The sequence below is a fragment of the Rhinatrema bivittatum genome, chromosome 7, assembly GCF_901001135.1.
Source record: "Rhinatrema bivittatum chromosome 7, aRhiBiv1.1, whole genome shotgun sequence".
Classification (NCBI taxonomy): domain Eukaryota; kingdom Metazoa; phylum Chordata; class Amphibia; order Gymnophiona; family Rhinatrematidae; genus Rhinatrema; species Rhinatrema bivittatum.
In genome coordinates, this window is record NC_042621.1 from 251,186,895 (window position 1) to 251,203,766 (window position 16,872).

Below are 16,872 nucleotides of genomic sequence, written 5' to 3' on the forward strand. Positions count from 1 at the left end.
GTCCTGTTCTTGCTCCACTACCTTTGTCAAGCTCCAGTTCCTGCTCCAAATTCTGGTTCCAGCTTCAAGTTCCAGGTCAGGCTCCAGCTCTTGTTCCAGCATACCTCAACCTCAAAGTCCTACTCATGATTACCTGCATGACTAGGAAGCCAAACAACTAATCACCTTTCTCTTCTCAGTATCTAGCACCCAACCAGATTGTAATCCAGCCCACTACCTTGAAATCCACTACCAAGCTGCTTGTTTCCTACTTCTGTATGAATTAGTATCAAAAGCTTTGCTAAAATCCAAGTAAACCATATACAGTGCATGCCCTTCATCTAATTCTCTAGTCATCTAAATACTGTTTACATGGTTACTATAACTCGCTTACAATGGTGGTTACTTATAGTCAGCATGTAAAACAATGGAAACAAAGAAAGGAAGAAAAGAAAAGAAAAATCAGATTCATGTGACAATTTCCCTCTGCTCCCTCAGATTCTGCAACCACTGGATTGTACATAACTCACTATCCTTTCCTTCTATAGAGCTTCCATTCAATTTCCCACTACTGAGATCAGGGACTGAAACTAGAATGGTTATAACATCCTCTTTGTTACCATTTTTATGAGGAGGGAAAGCATCTGCTCTACTTCAGTCTCGCAAGACCACTCCAGAAACCAACTGAACAGATCCCTTATTGGACCTGCCAAAATCTCTCTGAGCTTGTTTAATATTCTAGAATGTATCCCATCCAGTCCCATGGCTTTGTCTACTTTCTGTTTTGCTAATTCTACAGCCAGAGAAACATTCTCATTGATATCTATACATGGATTTCGGCTGAATAACACTTCATTGTAAAATGTATATGGGGAGGGTAATTTTATAAAAGCCCACATAGGCTAAAGTTTACAGGTTCTTTTTACCTGCAGATTTTAGCCTGCATTTTCAAAGTGGACTTATGTGGGTTATCGAAATCATGAACATAAATGTTTTCCTTGCCTTGATTCCTCTTCCCATAATGCACCTTCTTAGAGAGGGTAAAATTACATGCAAAATTAGTTTTCCTGCATACTTTTACATGCATAATCCCTAATCGATTTTTTCAAAGTGCCACATGCACATATAAAACAGGCTTTTATGTTTATAAATTGCTTTGAAAATCAAGCCACAAGAGGTTCATTTCTAAATGCCCACATTTGGACATAGTCAGTGGGTACATTTTACCTACTGACTTTGCCCCAACTTTCAAAGTGAAAGCATGTGCATACTTTCACTTTAAAAATTATCCCAGGAAATCTACCTATACAGATTTATAGCTGCGAATTTGAGAAAGTAGTTTCCCAATGAAAAAACTTGAAAATTCAAAAGTATGCACGCAAGTGCAAGCCCCTCCACAACCTCACCCCTTTGAATGCATCTTCTCACTGTGGGTAAAGTTAGATGTGAAGTGGCACTACATGAGTAAGTTTACCTGCACAGAGGGTGGGAAAAATTTAAAAAGCTCTGCTTTACCTGAGGAAATAGCTTTGGAAATTGCCCTTTTAGTAAGCACTAGAATGAGGACCTCTTCAGTAATCTTGCCAAAAGATATCACAATTGAAATAAATTAATTGGCTTTTAGGTAAAAGCTAAAAACAGCTAAAAACATGGACAATGTTTACTATAATTTATTTTTCCGGAGTGTGTGCTTATATGCCCTACCATTGGGCACATAACTTTTGTTTATGAGCAACAGATGTAAGGGAGTGATGGGAAGTGATGAGAAAAGATGTTCTACAGTAGTGCCCTTATTTACCGCTGCTGCTAGCTTACTACTAAGAACCCAGATTCTGTCTTGCTCCTTTCTGTACATCTTTTTCTTATTACTTTCCTTTTTTTTTTCCATTACCATCTCTTTTCACTCCTCCCAAGATTTTCTTAAATTTTTCAGGTCTCACCCACCTCTTCATTTTCCTTTCTCCTAGCCATCCATTCTTTCTCTCTCCCATTCTTTCCATATATTTCCCCGTTCCTCCATCTACACACTATCATTCATCCATGTTTCCATTTCTATTCTTAACCTGTCCCACCAACAATTTTCCATTTCCTCCCATCCCCAAACATCCACCCTGCAGCCTCATTCTCCCCCAGCCCCAGCATCTGTCCTGCCTCCTCCTATGGTTAAACATGGTTTTATTGGGAAGAAACTGCATGGATTTAACTAAGGGAAGTCTTCCTTAAATCTATCAGAATCCTTTGAAGATATAAATAAGTTGTGGAAATGGGTAAGCCAGTTGACATGGTATATCTGGATTTTCAACAGAAATCTGACAGCCCTTCATGAAAAGACTCCTCAGTAAATTAAAAAGACAGGAGATAGGAGTCAATGTCCTATTGTGGACTGGTAAATGGCTCAAGGATAATAAACAGAGTAGAATTATATTATCAGTTTTCCCAAAGGACAGAGATAGAAAACTAAAAGCTACAGAGATCTATATTAGGACTAGTATTGTTTAGCAAATTAATTAATGACCTGGAAAAGGGAGCAGTTAGTGAGGCGATCAAATTTGCAGATGGCACAAAATTATTCAAGCTAGTTAAAACATAAGCAGATTTGCAGAAGGCCCTTGCAAGACTGGGAAACTGGAAATCTAAATGTGGATAAGGGCAAAGTTATGCACACATGGAAAAACACTGGGTTCTAAATTAGGTACCACCACTCCGTGCATGGATCTTGGATCAGATGAAATACTCAGGTGAATCAAAATGCAACAGTGGTCAAAAATGCAAATAGCATGTTATTATTATTTAGAAAGAAATTGAGATTAAAACTGTACTGTTTCTATATAAGTAAAAAAAAAAGGATGTGTGGCAAAACGTAGACTGTTCTGTTTTGTTGCTATGTAAGAACCGCTTCTAATAAATGTATAAATGAGCAATAAAACAGAACAGTCTACGTTTTGCCACACATCCTTTCTTTTTTTTACTTTAAATTGCATGTGTGTGCTCTTTCCTCCACATTCCCTTTTCTTTTTTTGTATAAACCTATAGAGTGACCACCCCTTGAGTACTGCGCACAGTTCTGGCAGTCTCATCTTAAAAAAAAAGATAAAGCATATACATACGGGCTAATTTTTAAAGCCCGGTGCACGCCAAAATGGGGAGATGCTTGCATGGCCGGGTCGCATGTGCGCCACTCGCATTTTCAAATGCTCGCGGCCATGCGCATATCACCCGGTATGCGCACAACAAGGTTTATTTTTTTATTTTTTTTAAAGAGTGGGCCAAGGGTTGAGTCTGGGCAGGCTCTGAGCGGGTCGGGACAGCACCATTAAGGCACTGTCCCATTGCAACGCGCGCCAGGTTCAACTGACCCGCGCAAGTTGCTGCTCCTCTGGACCTTGAGTAAGTAGCAAAACTAAAAAAAAAATAGGATAGGTAGCGGGGTTTTAGGGTGGGGGTGGTTAGGGAAAAAGGGAGGCAGGTTAGTTAGGGGGTTTAGGAAGTCCACTCCTTTACAGGAACATACTGAGTGGGAAGTGGGAATCCGGCCATTTGCGTTGCCGACCGCAACTTCAAAAATCACCCCGTTCCATGCATGCGTCAGCATTTGGCATGCACATGCGCACACCAGGCAGTGGATTTTCTGACATGCGCACGTCAACGCCCTGCTCCAATAAAGGACAGATGGTGAGACGGTGTCAAATGGGATTTCGGGTAATTTATCAGAAACCCCAATGACTGGTAGAGTCATATGGTGAGGTGGAGGGTGTCAAGCGCTCCTTTGCTGGATGGGCTTTTTAGGAGCCAATCGTCCAGATAAGGAAAGACATGGATGCCCTTGCTGCATAACTATGCTGCCACAACTGCCAGGCATTTTTTGAACACTCGGGGCGCCGAGGCAATGAATATGGATAAGATTGGTTTGCATACAAAGGAGGAAATGCATGCAATATCTCATGCATATTCATTATGAATATCCTGAAAACCTGGCTTGCTTGTGGCTCTCGAGGACTGGAGTTGGCCACCGCTGGAATAGGGCTTTCTCCTGTATTGTGGAATGGTCTTCTGGAGGAGATCCAAAAGTTAGAAGATTATAGTGCCTTTCTTAAGCAGGTTAAGACATTTATTTCATGAGGATTTTGGGTGAGTTTAATGTAAGTGTTGTATAAATTTTTTATGTTATTTGTTTTATATTGTATCTATTATATTGTAAACCGCCCAGAACAGAGGCCTGGTAATTGGGCGGGTTTGAAATTACTATAAATAAATAAACACAAAAAAATTAAGTGCTTAATTTTGTTTTGGAAGGTGTCTCCTTTATTTCAGTAATATGAATGGAACAAAACTGCCCTAAATGAAAAGGCCTACAATTATTGCAATTAAATTTTATTAGTCTACCATGACTTAATGAGATGAGTCAATTTTCAATAGGCCACTGAGTGTCAAACATATCAAGATAATCTTACCAAGTGAGCCTTAGCTCAATTTTCAGTCAAACCTAACTATGGGGGTCAATTATCAAAGTGATATATAGCGTTTTCGAAGCCATATCGCACGGCTTTAACGCAAATTTAAACTACACCTTTTTCATTTGCATTAAGCCATGCGATATGGCTTTATCGCGCTTTGCGATGTTTTCGCAAATAGCATTTTTAATATTTAAGCTGCTGGAGAGCCAGCCTAGCTATCAGGTTTGTAAGTCTCACTTTGAATGTCAAAGTGGCCCCTAACCCCTACACTCCTACCTAAACCTCACCTCGAGTAACTAGGTGGGCCTCATATAGAGGATTAAATACCTACCAAGTATGAGGGCCTTATAGCTAGGCGCTCTCTCTCTCCCCCTGCCCCCAAGTGGTTGCAGGTAGGAAAAACTATTCTGGCACTTATCGCAAAGTGCGAAAAAGTTATCGCAGTTTGCGCTAATACCTATGCGAAGCACTAAGATAGTGCACTTTGCGATAAACAGCCTATTACCATAAAACACGCCCCTTTTCCTATCGCATGCAATATTTAGTGCATTTTGATAAATCCAGGCCTATGTTTGTAGCTGAAAATTTGACCAAATCTTCCCAGACAAAATGTTTCTGGCTAGATTTAGGCCAGCTGTTTGTGCAATCAGAGTTGTCTGGCTAAATTTACCTAGTTAGTGGTGAAAATATGCGCTAAATAGCTAAACAGAAAACTCACCCTAGAAATGCCTCCAGAGCTACCCCTTTTCTGATTGACTAAAAGTAAAACTGGATAGACAAATTTAGCCAGTCAGAAGGGAAAAATTTTCAGAGTGAACATAAGAACATAAGATATGCCATACTGGGTCAGACCAAGGGTCCATCAAGCCCAGCATCCTGTTTCCAACAGTGGCCAATCCAGGCTACAAGTACCTGGAAAGGTTTACAAAACTAATTTCTGTTGGAAACGTGGTAAATATACTAAGCTATACTACATCAATTTAACTAGCATTGAACTGTTTGAGTTTCTACTGCTTCCATAATTCTCTGTATATGTACCTCCTTGTTTCCTGTTACTTTGTGAGTTGATCTTACAGCTCCTTTTTATCTTGTTAATAAAAGCAGTGCTGTTTTACTGCTCTTGAGAAGAACAACTCTTCCTGGCTACTTTGTTTTTCTTTAGAAGGCAATCTCTTCTCTAAAACTTCATTGTGCCACAAATCCCTAAACTTCCAAACTTAACTGTGTAAACCTTTTGAAAACAGAACCAACAGTGCACTATTATTGGTGATTTTTCCAGAAAATAAAAAGCTAGATTCTACATTTTATAAATGGAAATAATCTAATACAATAAAAATAAAACATAGCGTTTAAGTATTAAACATTTTTTTAAAGAACCCATGACACGTGATACTCTTTTATCCATTAAAAGTATAATTTTAAATTATTTCACAGGAAGCCTTCCACCTCACTTGGAATTTATGCCAATCCTGCTCAATGATGTGAAATCGAAACAATGACTACATTTTAGTCATATATGAGAAATGCTGCAGCAAATCAGAAGCCAGGACACAATCATCTACACAGTCATTCAGACTGTTTTTTATTCAAAGTCATAATTTTTATCTGCTCTTCGTGCATCTACAGTACTATATATGCTTGGCAGTAGAAAATAACTCCCCTGAAAAGGATTTAAATAGCATTGTATCATTATACACAGTGGGGCAGGAAGGTAATTTCAAAGAAGATGAATTCATTGAAGTGCAGTTTTCTGAATATATTTATTAATATTGTTAATGGTCAGTAGTGGTCAGTCAGACATTTTCACCAAGTTCATACAAAAGTCAGGAGATGGTGTGGAGTTCTCTGTTTTCTTCTAGCTAGAGATAGGCAATTCCCATCTTTGAAGCCTACAAAGAAGCTAGAAAACACAGCATAAACTCCATGAGAAGAGGGATACATGAATAGCATGGGTTTAAATTCAGCTGCTTGCGTTTATGCTAAAATATCAGCACAGGTTGTCACAAAAGATGTGAATAAGCCAGACCTGTACCAGATAGAACTCAGCGCATTACAGGAAGACATCTAGACAACTAATTGCAAAACTAAGGAAAATACCATTGATCTATTCTAAACAGGTCAGAACTCTAGCTAAAGAAATCCCAACTCTGACATAAGAAGGGCAACCCCTGGTCAAGAGCTTTGTTCAATCTGGTGTCAATAAATGTGCTAACCAATGGGAAATGCCCAGAAGTGAGATCTCAGCCATTCATAAGCCAAATACCTACAATGATGGGCTAAACTCAACACACAAAGACACCATACAACACTATGAGCATAGGAACTCAAACTAGGAACATCACAACAGGAACATCACAACAGAAAGCAGATGATTTTGGAGAGTATCCCGACACACCCAGCTAAGAAGTCAACTGGCCAAAATGGTTACCGAGCATGGCTTTTGAAGCAGTTGAATTTCAGGTGCTATAAGTCTTAGATAGGCTTTAGAAATTTCTGTTTAGGGATAGTGAACCTGTCTCACAGGGTAGCAATAAAAATGTAAGCTTTATTTATACATTTTGGGTGAATTCTTATTTTGTCTCCTGGCTAGCATATTTAGGCCTAGATTATCATTTCGCTATAATTATAGCAAAATGACCACCCGCAGGGAAAAAAGGAACAGGGAGGTGATAGTGAGCAAGCGGCCACATTGCAGCAGTGTGTTTTCACCCACTGCATTTGCGGCCACGCTGCACACTATCACCCCCCGTAGCACCAATGAATAGCTGTAGCTATTTCTGGCATAATGTGGGCAATAATGTGTGATACATTATGCCCCACAGCACTACAAGTCCCTACATTTCCTTAACTCCAACTAAACCCCACCCAAACTCCTCTCCTTTCCCCAATTTAAATTTCCAAATCACGATGCAGTAGTTATTGCATGCGTTAGGGTTTTATCATGTGTAATAATACCCAAATGCACGCAATAACGACCCATCGCGATTTGAAAAATGACCCTATTAATTTATACTTGATAGAGGAAGTGGATGACTGCATTTATTAAGGGCCATCCTCATACAAACTGGGAGCCTGAGAAGTGGCCCACAGAGGTCACTAAGAATTGATCCATTTGTACAATATATAATAAAAGTTCAGAGCATTACAGAATTGCATGTTTCCATATTCATTCTTAATCCAGAGCAGAGTACAGTATGATAGAAACATTACTATATAATGAAACAGACAATAATACCTACAAGAAAATCAATTAACTAATACAATCCAAATTGGGAAAAACCTTCTGAATGTTCAGAGTGACATGCATTTGACATCAGATTAGTAAAGAACTTCACATAAATTAAATACTACTACATATAGCAAATTCAAACCTAGTCAAATCAGTTTTAACTAGTGTTTATCTCCTGCACATAAACTGAACCAAGCTGAGTGCATTTTTTTTTTTTTTTGCCTTGAATAAGCTATTTTTCTCTATACAACATTCACTCATTACTTTATAAGTAATGATATATGCTGCTTCTGGAATATTTCATTTGAGAATTATCCATGTAAGGCATGGAAATGTTTTATTCTGGACTTTTATTACCCAAAGGAAAACGCTTGTAATTTTTTAGTTTGATTTAAAAGATTGTAAGTTCCACTGATTTTTTTTTTAAGAGAAAGTATTATTCCATAGATAATTTCAATACTTCAGATTTCTCTTGCAGAACAATCGGGATATATAGATATAAAAAAAACAAAACAAAACATGTAGATTACTAACCACATCTTTCTTGTAAAGCACTTCCAGGATGTTGCTTAGCAATTGGCAGCAGGCTTCCAGTTCTTCCTGCCTTTCTAAGTGATACTTCAGCTGATCGGTCATCATGGGCAGCAAGATTTCTCTGCAGTCTGCATATGAAGCACTGGGTTAGAATGCACCATGAACACTTTTCAAATACTTTCATAGCTGAATAGCTGCATCTAAAGATAATGTGTATGGATGCTAGAGCCACTAAAGCACAATATACATTTTTTATCCCTTGAACAGACCACAGCTCTGAGAATGAACTAAAGTGTGTGAAAAACAAACATGGCTATTCGCAGACATTAAACAAGCAAGTATCAAAGCCAAACAATTAGTTAAATTATCCATTGTGAAAGGAGATGCTGAAGGTATGAACAAATGCAACATGAGTAGCTTGTGAGTGAAAACTCCTCCCAATACTCAAACGGTAACTTTCAAAGCCATTTCTGTGGGTAAAATGTGCTTTACCCACAGAAATGGCCTCAGACAAAACTGCTTGGCTCCTAAGTGAGTAAAAGTACGGCTTTGTATGTGCATACTTTTAGCTGTACTGAGCAGAGGTGTTTCTAGGGGAGGGGCTAAGGGAAAGTTGTACTTACATACATACTTTTGTATTTTCAAGTATTTGAGCATTTCTCCCCCCCCCCAAAAAAAAAAACAAAACAAAAAACACAACCCTCTGCACAAACAGCAAGTAAAAATGTATGCTGACAGTTTTGGAGAGAGAATTTTCAATGGGAAATTATATACATACTTCTCTCTTCAGAACTGGTTAAAGTCCATAGGTAAATGTCTTTAAATCTATGCGGGCCAGTGCCATAGCATGCCTATGGCCAATATCACATGGCCATAGGTGCCGCTACCAAAAGGAGCCACACTACTGCCATGTACCAACAAGAGCAGTGCGGCCAGCGTGCCTTTAACAAGAGCAAATGCAATGCAATCCTGTCCAAAATCGACAGCATGGTTGGTTGGTGCAGCCTTGCTAGCAATGCTGCTGGATCTGGCAGGGCCGTGCTGCTTTTCCTCTTAATAAGGCCGCACTTACCATGGCATCAATTTCGGCGGGGCCGCACTGCTTTGTTAGAGAAGGAGCGCATCCTGCCCTGCCGGAAGTAGTCCAATGTAGAGCTGGCTCGCCTCCATGGCCAGAAGTCGTTCCCTTGGCCACGGGGGCTGAAGGAGATTGCTGCTGTCTGCTACATCAAGGAGGAAGTGAGAAAGAACATATGTGCATGTGTGTGGGAGAGCGAAAGAGAGCATGTATGTGGGAGAGAGAATGGTTGTGTGTACATGTATTGCAGCATGAAAGAGAGCATGTATGTGGCAGAGTAAGACAACATGTGTGCATGTGTGACAGTGTGAAAGAGCATGTGTGCTTGTGTGGGAGAGAATGAGAGCATGTCTGCTTGTGTGGGAGAGAATGAGAGCATGTGTGCTTGTGTGGGAGAGAGAGAGCATGTGTGTGGGAGAGAGCATGTGTGTGGGAGACAGAGCATGTGTGTGCTTGTGTATGAGAGAAAGAGAGCATGTGTGTGGGAGAATGAGAACATGACAGCATCTGTGCTTGTGTGCAGGAGAAAAAGAACATGTGTGGGAGATTGAGAGCATGTATGTGGGAGAATGAGAGAGCATATGTATGCTTGTGTGCGGGAGAATGAGAGCATGTGTGCGCAGGAGAAAAAGAGCATATGGGAGAGAGAGAGCATGTGTGCTTGTGTGTGGGAGTGAGAGAGAGCATGGATATGGGTGAGAACATGTGTATATGTATGTGGGGAAGTGAGAGGGAGCATATGTGTGAACAACTACCAGTTACTCTCTGCCTGCTAATCCATGACAATTTCAGGGCATCTGGAAATCAAAAGTTCCAAAGTATGGATAACAGGGGAATTTTTTTTTAAATCCATATTTTAATTGCTGGGTGTTATTTGATGAAAAATATTTTGAAATATTTTATTGATGTTTAGAAGATTTTTCTATGAATTTTTAATTACTGAATGTTATTCTATTCATTGTTCTGAATTATTTTTTTGGTATGGTTTTACTAATTTTATGAGGAATGGTAATGTTTCTGTTTTTTACATTCTAGCAGTGCATACAGAATTTGGCTTGTTGCGGTTTCCAGTTCAGTTTTTGTCAGTACATTTCTATTCATAGTGTATGATCTCTATTTTGTATTTGAAGGTCTATCTGTGTTTTGCATGTGTGACCGAAGTGAGTTATTTTATTAGTGTGTAGTTTCTATGTAGGGATCTATAGCAGCTTAGCTTGTTCTGTTTTCCAAAATTTTAGGCCTGGTGTAATATTTGTATTAACTTTCATAGGTAGGGTTGTTGCTGTTTGAGTGCTGGTCGTTAGTGCTGTTTTTATATAGAAATTTGTTTTTCTCGTGGCTCTCTGAGGGTCATGCCCATACCCAAGATGCATTATAGTAGGCCTAATACCATATAGGTTCCAAGTGTCTCATGCTTTTTTGCAGGGTTTTCTGCTGGTACCACAGCAGTGCATGTAAATATAATAAACATATTGTAAGTGACATTTTTACCTCAGAAGACTGTGCTTTGAATGTTCTTTTTCATGTAAAATCTATTATAAATGCATAATTTTTGTGTGTGAGGAAGGTGAGATGGAGTGGGAGGTGGAGGGCTGTAAAGTTTTCCTAGGGCACCTAATACCTTTGCACTGATGTACAAACATTTAGCAGAGTCTCCCAACTCGTGGAGTCATCTGTTGTGTAATGGGTGAAGGAAGTTTTTCACTTGGCTACAGGTGCCAAATTGTCTGCCTGGGTTCTGATGTGGGCCGTTACAAAATTACTCATCTGCTCCTTTGCCCTCACAAAGAAGCAAGAACACTCCAAAATATCTCTTCAGAGAGCTTCGCTTAAAATGCATGGAAAGGACATCTCAAGAAATTTCTGAATTCTGATATTTATGTAAAGTATATTTTTTTTAGATCACCTAATACTGTTTTGTAACATTAGAAACTGAGTAATTGTTCTTTGTTATGATTGCCATAGAATTATAAAATTGTCTTATATCACCAAGTGCTATGAAGAAAGCAGACAATTTCTGTTAGCAAAAGCCATATACAACCAGTCATGCACTTTGTATTCTATAAATGTATCACATGTTCTGCCCGGGTCATGCTTTTACTTTTAAAGAACACTATTAAAAAAAAAAGAAATAAAAAGAAAAAGATTGACTTTTTTCCTAGCAATTCTTCATATTGAAAGCTACAAATAGAATTGAAATTCCCACTGTACCCTTTTAGCAATAATGAGACTTACAATCTGTGACTGTGCACTATGACCTCCAAAAATGATTATTATATTGGTTTACAACTACATAGTTTGCAATGTACCTAACACTTTGACATACAACAATTTAGCAGCTGGGCAGAGAACATTTTTCCTCAATATGCACAGGCAGAACAGAATACCACACATGGTAAAATGTAATGAAAATTCACAATAAAGTAATTCCTTAAAAACTGAAAACCTAGATTAACTCTTGCTAAAATGCACTAGTGCACAGAAAACAATAAAGGTACCAAGCATATTATACAAGTCATAGGGAATGGACAAAAAAAAAAAAGAGTACTAGTATTGGTAACGTGATATTAATTAAAACTGAAAATCTTATTTAACCATTAGCCAACTCTCCGCTACTAATTTCTACATTCCCGTTGACCACGACTCCACAGCACAATTGCAGACACGTATCTGATAAGTTCTGGTTGGGGTCTTGTCCATAAATATATTACTTCTAAACAAAAATGTTTTCTGTATGAACCATTCCCTAACACTCCCATGTTTTATTTGGTACCTAAGATACATAAATCCCTCACAGCACAACCTGTTTATCCAATAGTCTCAGGAACCGGATCAATTTTAGAGCCCTTGTCAAAATACATAAACTCCTATCTTAGCCCATTGGTCAGTCAGAGTAAGTCATACATCCCTGATTCCTCAGACTTCATCATTAAATTACAATCCATTAGAAATTTAGAGGATTCTTGGTTGCTAGTAAAGCGGATAACATGTCCCTTTATACTAACATCCCACAATAGGCAGCTTTACAGTTGATACACAATACCCTCATTAAGAACGCGATCTCTGAGGGCTTTATGTCTTTCATTACTGAACTAGCATATAGCGCTTCAGAATAATTTCTTTAAATTCAACAACCAATTTTACTAACAAATTAGGGGCACGGCCATGGAGCCATTATGGCTCCTTCATATTTATCCATCTGAACAATGGCAGCATATCCATTTATCGGTACGTTTTATAGACATTTTTTTCATCTGCACTGGGTCTTCTGAATCATTGATGTTTTTTTCTTCTTGGATCAATATGCTTGACAGTAATTTACAGTTCACCATCACGTCTAACATATAAGGCCTCATTTTCCAATATCGCATGAGAGAGAGAGAGAGAGAGAGAGAGAAAGAGAGAGAGCCTTGCTATAGTGCCTCCTCCCTAGACAGGTATTTGTATCCCTATGGGAGGCCCACCTAGTAACTCAAGGTGAGGGTTAAGTATTAGTGTAGGGGGGTAGGGGCCACTTTGACATTCAACGTGAGATGTACGAACAGAACAGTGGTCTCTTGTGAAGATTGGCTGGCCTTCGGAGTGAGGAAACTCACTCCAAGATGAGATTTGGGCAATGTTCTCTCCACCTAGCTTGTTGTTGCCCAGGTAGAGTGTCCATCAAGCTAGGTGGAGAGAACATTGCCCAAATCTCATCTTGGGGTGAGTTTCCTCACTCCGAAGGCCAGCAAACCTTCACAAGAGACCACTGTTCTGTTCGTACATCTCACGTTGAATGTCAAAGTGGCCCCTACCCCCCTACACTAATACTTCACCCTCACCTCGAGTTACTAGGTGGGCCTCCCATAGGGATACAAATACCTGTCTAGGGAGGAGGCACTATTGCAAAGCGCTCTCTCTCTCTCTCCTGCAGCATACTGAAACAGGCCTGTCTGGAAACATCGTGAACCGCGATAAACCTTTACCGGCCTCTAGCGCACAACATAACGCAAATGAAAGAGGTGTAGTTATTGGCCGCGTTAGGAGCCGCGCTAACACTGCGGCTGTTTCGCGGCACACGATAAATTCTCCCTATTTTACATTTGCTCCGCCCCCTGAATACAAAATTAAAAATTTGCATTCGCAAATCGCATTAACGGCTGTTAGCGCGATTTGCGGAATTATTACCTGCGGTAACTCCTTGGAAAATGACCCCCATAGTCTATTCTATTCCTTCATTTGCGGGTATCCAAACATCAACACAGACTTACTACTATTTTTTCCAAACCTACTGACTGTAATAATTTGTTACATTTTTAAAGCTTTCACCCATATAATTTGCAAATTAATATTCCAGTTGGGCAATTTCTCAGACTATGTCGGCTATATGAGTCCAAATGGAGTACAAAATCCAGACTCAAGTGATGAGAGTTCAAGATTTCTAGAACGGGGATACCCTTCAAAAGAAGTTAAACGAGCATATAAACGAGGACTATACATCAATCAGGATCTTCTCCTACAAACTTGTCATTAACCCACAATGGGTCAACCTGTTTGTGTACTTCCTTTTTCACTTAGGTCTCAGCAAATACAGATCATCATATTATATCATGTACTTAATATCATTGCACTTGCTGTCAAGGAAAAGTATTTTTTGTTTAAACGTTTGGTGTGCTCATTATTGTTGTAACAAATTGAGTTTTGTTTAAAAACTAAAGCCCTAATTTTAAAAGCCCTGCACACATTAAAACCAGGGGTTATGCGCGTGGCCGGGCCTTGCGCATACCGAGCACATTTTAGAAAGGACTCGGCCACATGCGTAACCCCCAGAAAGCTCCAAAGAGCTGGGCTATTTATTTTTATTAATTTAAAGGTGGTTTATATACCGCTTTAAGACGAGTGTCGATCAAAACATTTTACATTTATCAACATACATAATTAAAATAACATTAAAATGCATATCATAAAAATAAAAAAACAGACAAAGATGACATTATCACAGTCATTAGCTAGCTGGAAATAAGAGGAAAAGAGGAGAAAAAGAACTTATGAAGGCAAGGGCAGATGTAGTGGAGCTGCTTAACGAGTGATAGCGAGCGAGCGATCCAAAAGTCTTTGAAAATATGTTTTCAGGAATTCAGTATGGGATGAGATTTGCCTTAAATGGTCTGGGATAGAATTCCAGAGCAAGGGGCCTGCAACTGAAAAAGCCCACCCTTGTGTGATATCATGTCTGGCCAATCAAACAGATGGAATTTCTAAAAGATTTTTATGTAATGAATGAAGCTATTTGGTTGATAGATGTGAAGGAGGGAGCAAAGCCAGGAAGAGGAGTCTTTGTAAATTAAATTATGTATAATGGATAAGACTTTATATTGTATTCTGAATTGAACTGGTAACCAATGTAATGATTGTAAAATCGGGGTTATGTGGTCTTTTCGAGAAGTGCCAGTTAAAATTCAAGCTGTAGTATTTTGGATTAATTATAAAGGATGAAGAGTAATATCATGAAGACCAAGCTAGAGAACGTTGTAGTAATCTATAACTGAGAGAATAAGATTGTAGGATGGTACAGAATTCATTGGGAAATAGTAACAGACGAAGATGTTTTAATATATGGAGTTTGTAAAAGTAGTTGAAATATGATGAGACATGGATAATCTTGAATCTAGAATTACACCAAGGTTACAGGCTTTTGAAACAATCAGAATATGTAGATCATCTAGAAGTAGAAATGATGAAGGACTACAGGCAGAGTGTAGTATGGTTGAGAGGTAAAGAATTTCTGTTTTTGAAGCATTTAAGATGGTTATGGCATAGCCATTAATTAATGGTTTTAATAGAGAGACATACAGTTGAAAGTGTGGAGGTACAAAAAACTGAATATCAGCATAGATTTAAAAATGTACAAGGAAGTGGCAAAGTGATATTAGATAGATATTAAATAGAATTGCTGAAAATGATGAACCATGGGGAACACTAGATATGGGAAAGTACCAATTAGAGGTATGTGAATCAACATTAATCTGATATGGATGGTTAGATAAATATGATCAAAACCAATTTAGAATGGTATCTTTCAGACCAATACATTGCAATTGGTGGAGGAGAATATGATGCTAATAAGTATCAAAGGCAGCCGAGATGTCTAATAGCACCAGGATATAGTCAGTGTTGGCATCAAATATATATTTATGCCATAGGGTCCCTCGGTGTTTATTTGCAGTGAGGACATTTTTTTGCTGGAACTCCTGCAGGACTCCCATGCCAGGACCGAAGACCAGTGAGCCCACTTACTCCCTGTTTCAGGCTTGGCTATGGCTATGAAGTCCAGAAGAAGCCCATTTTGGATAGAGGCTGTTTATAAACTCTGTTCCTTTGGGGAAGGGCCATCCTTGCTGGCTGGACTCAGAGGGCAGCGATTGAAGATCAGTGAGCCTATTCAACCCATGAATGTGGCAAGCACCTGTGACAGCAGAACACCAGTCTAGGAAGATTTTTACTAAGAAAGTATTTTCTCTTTTTGTTGTGAGGAGGGGTTTTTTTTAAAGATGGAATAGAAGGTTCCTGAAACCACAGAATTTTCAACCCAAGAAGTCATCTTTCAGAACAACTAAAGGAATCAAGTAAGAACATGGAGACCCCATCCTGATCTTTACCGAAATGGGACTAGGACCCAGGGCTGGGTATTCAGATTTGAGCTGGAGCTCAGATAGGACTGTTTTGTCATGTTAAAAAGGGGACCTCTACCAGGGATCCTAAAGATAGCGGTGTGAACGGTCACATATTTTTGTTGCTCTCCACTCACCAGTTTCTTGGTTGGTTTCTTGTCTTTAGAATGCCTCACAAAAGGAAATGGAAAGTGAGGGTCTAACCTTCTGAACCCTTGACCCTTCTGGACAAATGGACCATCCTCGAATACGCCGTTCCTTCCACTGATTTGCGGGTTTCGAGCCCCATTGGCAAGACAGAGAAAGAAGCTTGATCTCACCTGGAGAGGTGTCTCTCAGCCTCCTCGATACACATTCCCTGCTGTTTACATTATCCCAGATGAATGCTGATTCAGCGGAGGCATGCCTTGATGATCTCATCGCAGCATCCAGTTTGGAAAGCGCTGTCGGCATTTCACCTGGAGAAGGGTTGAATTCCCCACCACAGTGGAGTTCTCAAACCCCTGTGGAAGAGAACAGTGCAGATGCGCCAGACCCAATTCCTTTGGGAGCTGAAATCACTTCAGAAGGTGAGCAGTTTGCTTCTGGGGTTTCCCCTTTGATTTCAAAACAGACAGACAGTGGTTACCCTTGATTCTCTTTGGGACTTGATTGCTGGACCGTCCAAATCTTTTAAAGTTTATTCTCAACGGGTCGAGATCATCGCTCAGAAGCTGGATACAGTTACTCTGGATCACCAGAATATCTTGCAGGAGCATTCAGAGACTTTGTGGTTAGTAGGGAGAGATGTTGACTGCATCAGGGCTGTAGATGCTACTATAATTTGGGAGCATCTCTTTCCAGAAGGATGGTAAATCAAGGCAAGCATTTAAATTTGAGATTTTTAAACTTCCCCAGAGTACTGGGTGTACTACCTCGTTTAATGTTTAGGCATTATTTCCTCGAAGT

The 16,872-nt window shown here is 39.4% G+C and overlaps 1 protein-coding gene across 5 annotated transcripts in view; it reads right to left on the reverse strand.

Annotated features, from left to right (window-relative positions):
* DOCK1 (dedicator of cytokinesis 1) overlaps nucleotides 1-16,872 on the reverse strand; it is a 1,428,876-nt gene that overhangs the window by 884,439 nt on the left and 527,565 nt on the right. For all 5 annotated transcript variants that reach the window (XM_029610025.1, XM_029610029.1, XM_029610028.1 and 2 more), the window contains exon 26: nucleotides 8,197-8,324. In XM_029610025.1, the coding sequence (XP_029465885.1) occupies nucleotides 8,197-8,324 (128 nt within the window). The remainder of the gene's footprint in view (nucleotides 1-8,196; nucleotides 8,325-16,872) is intronic.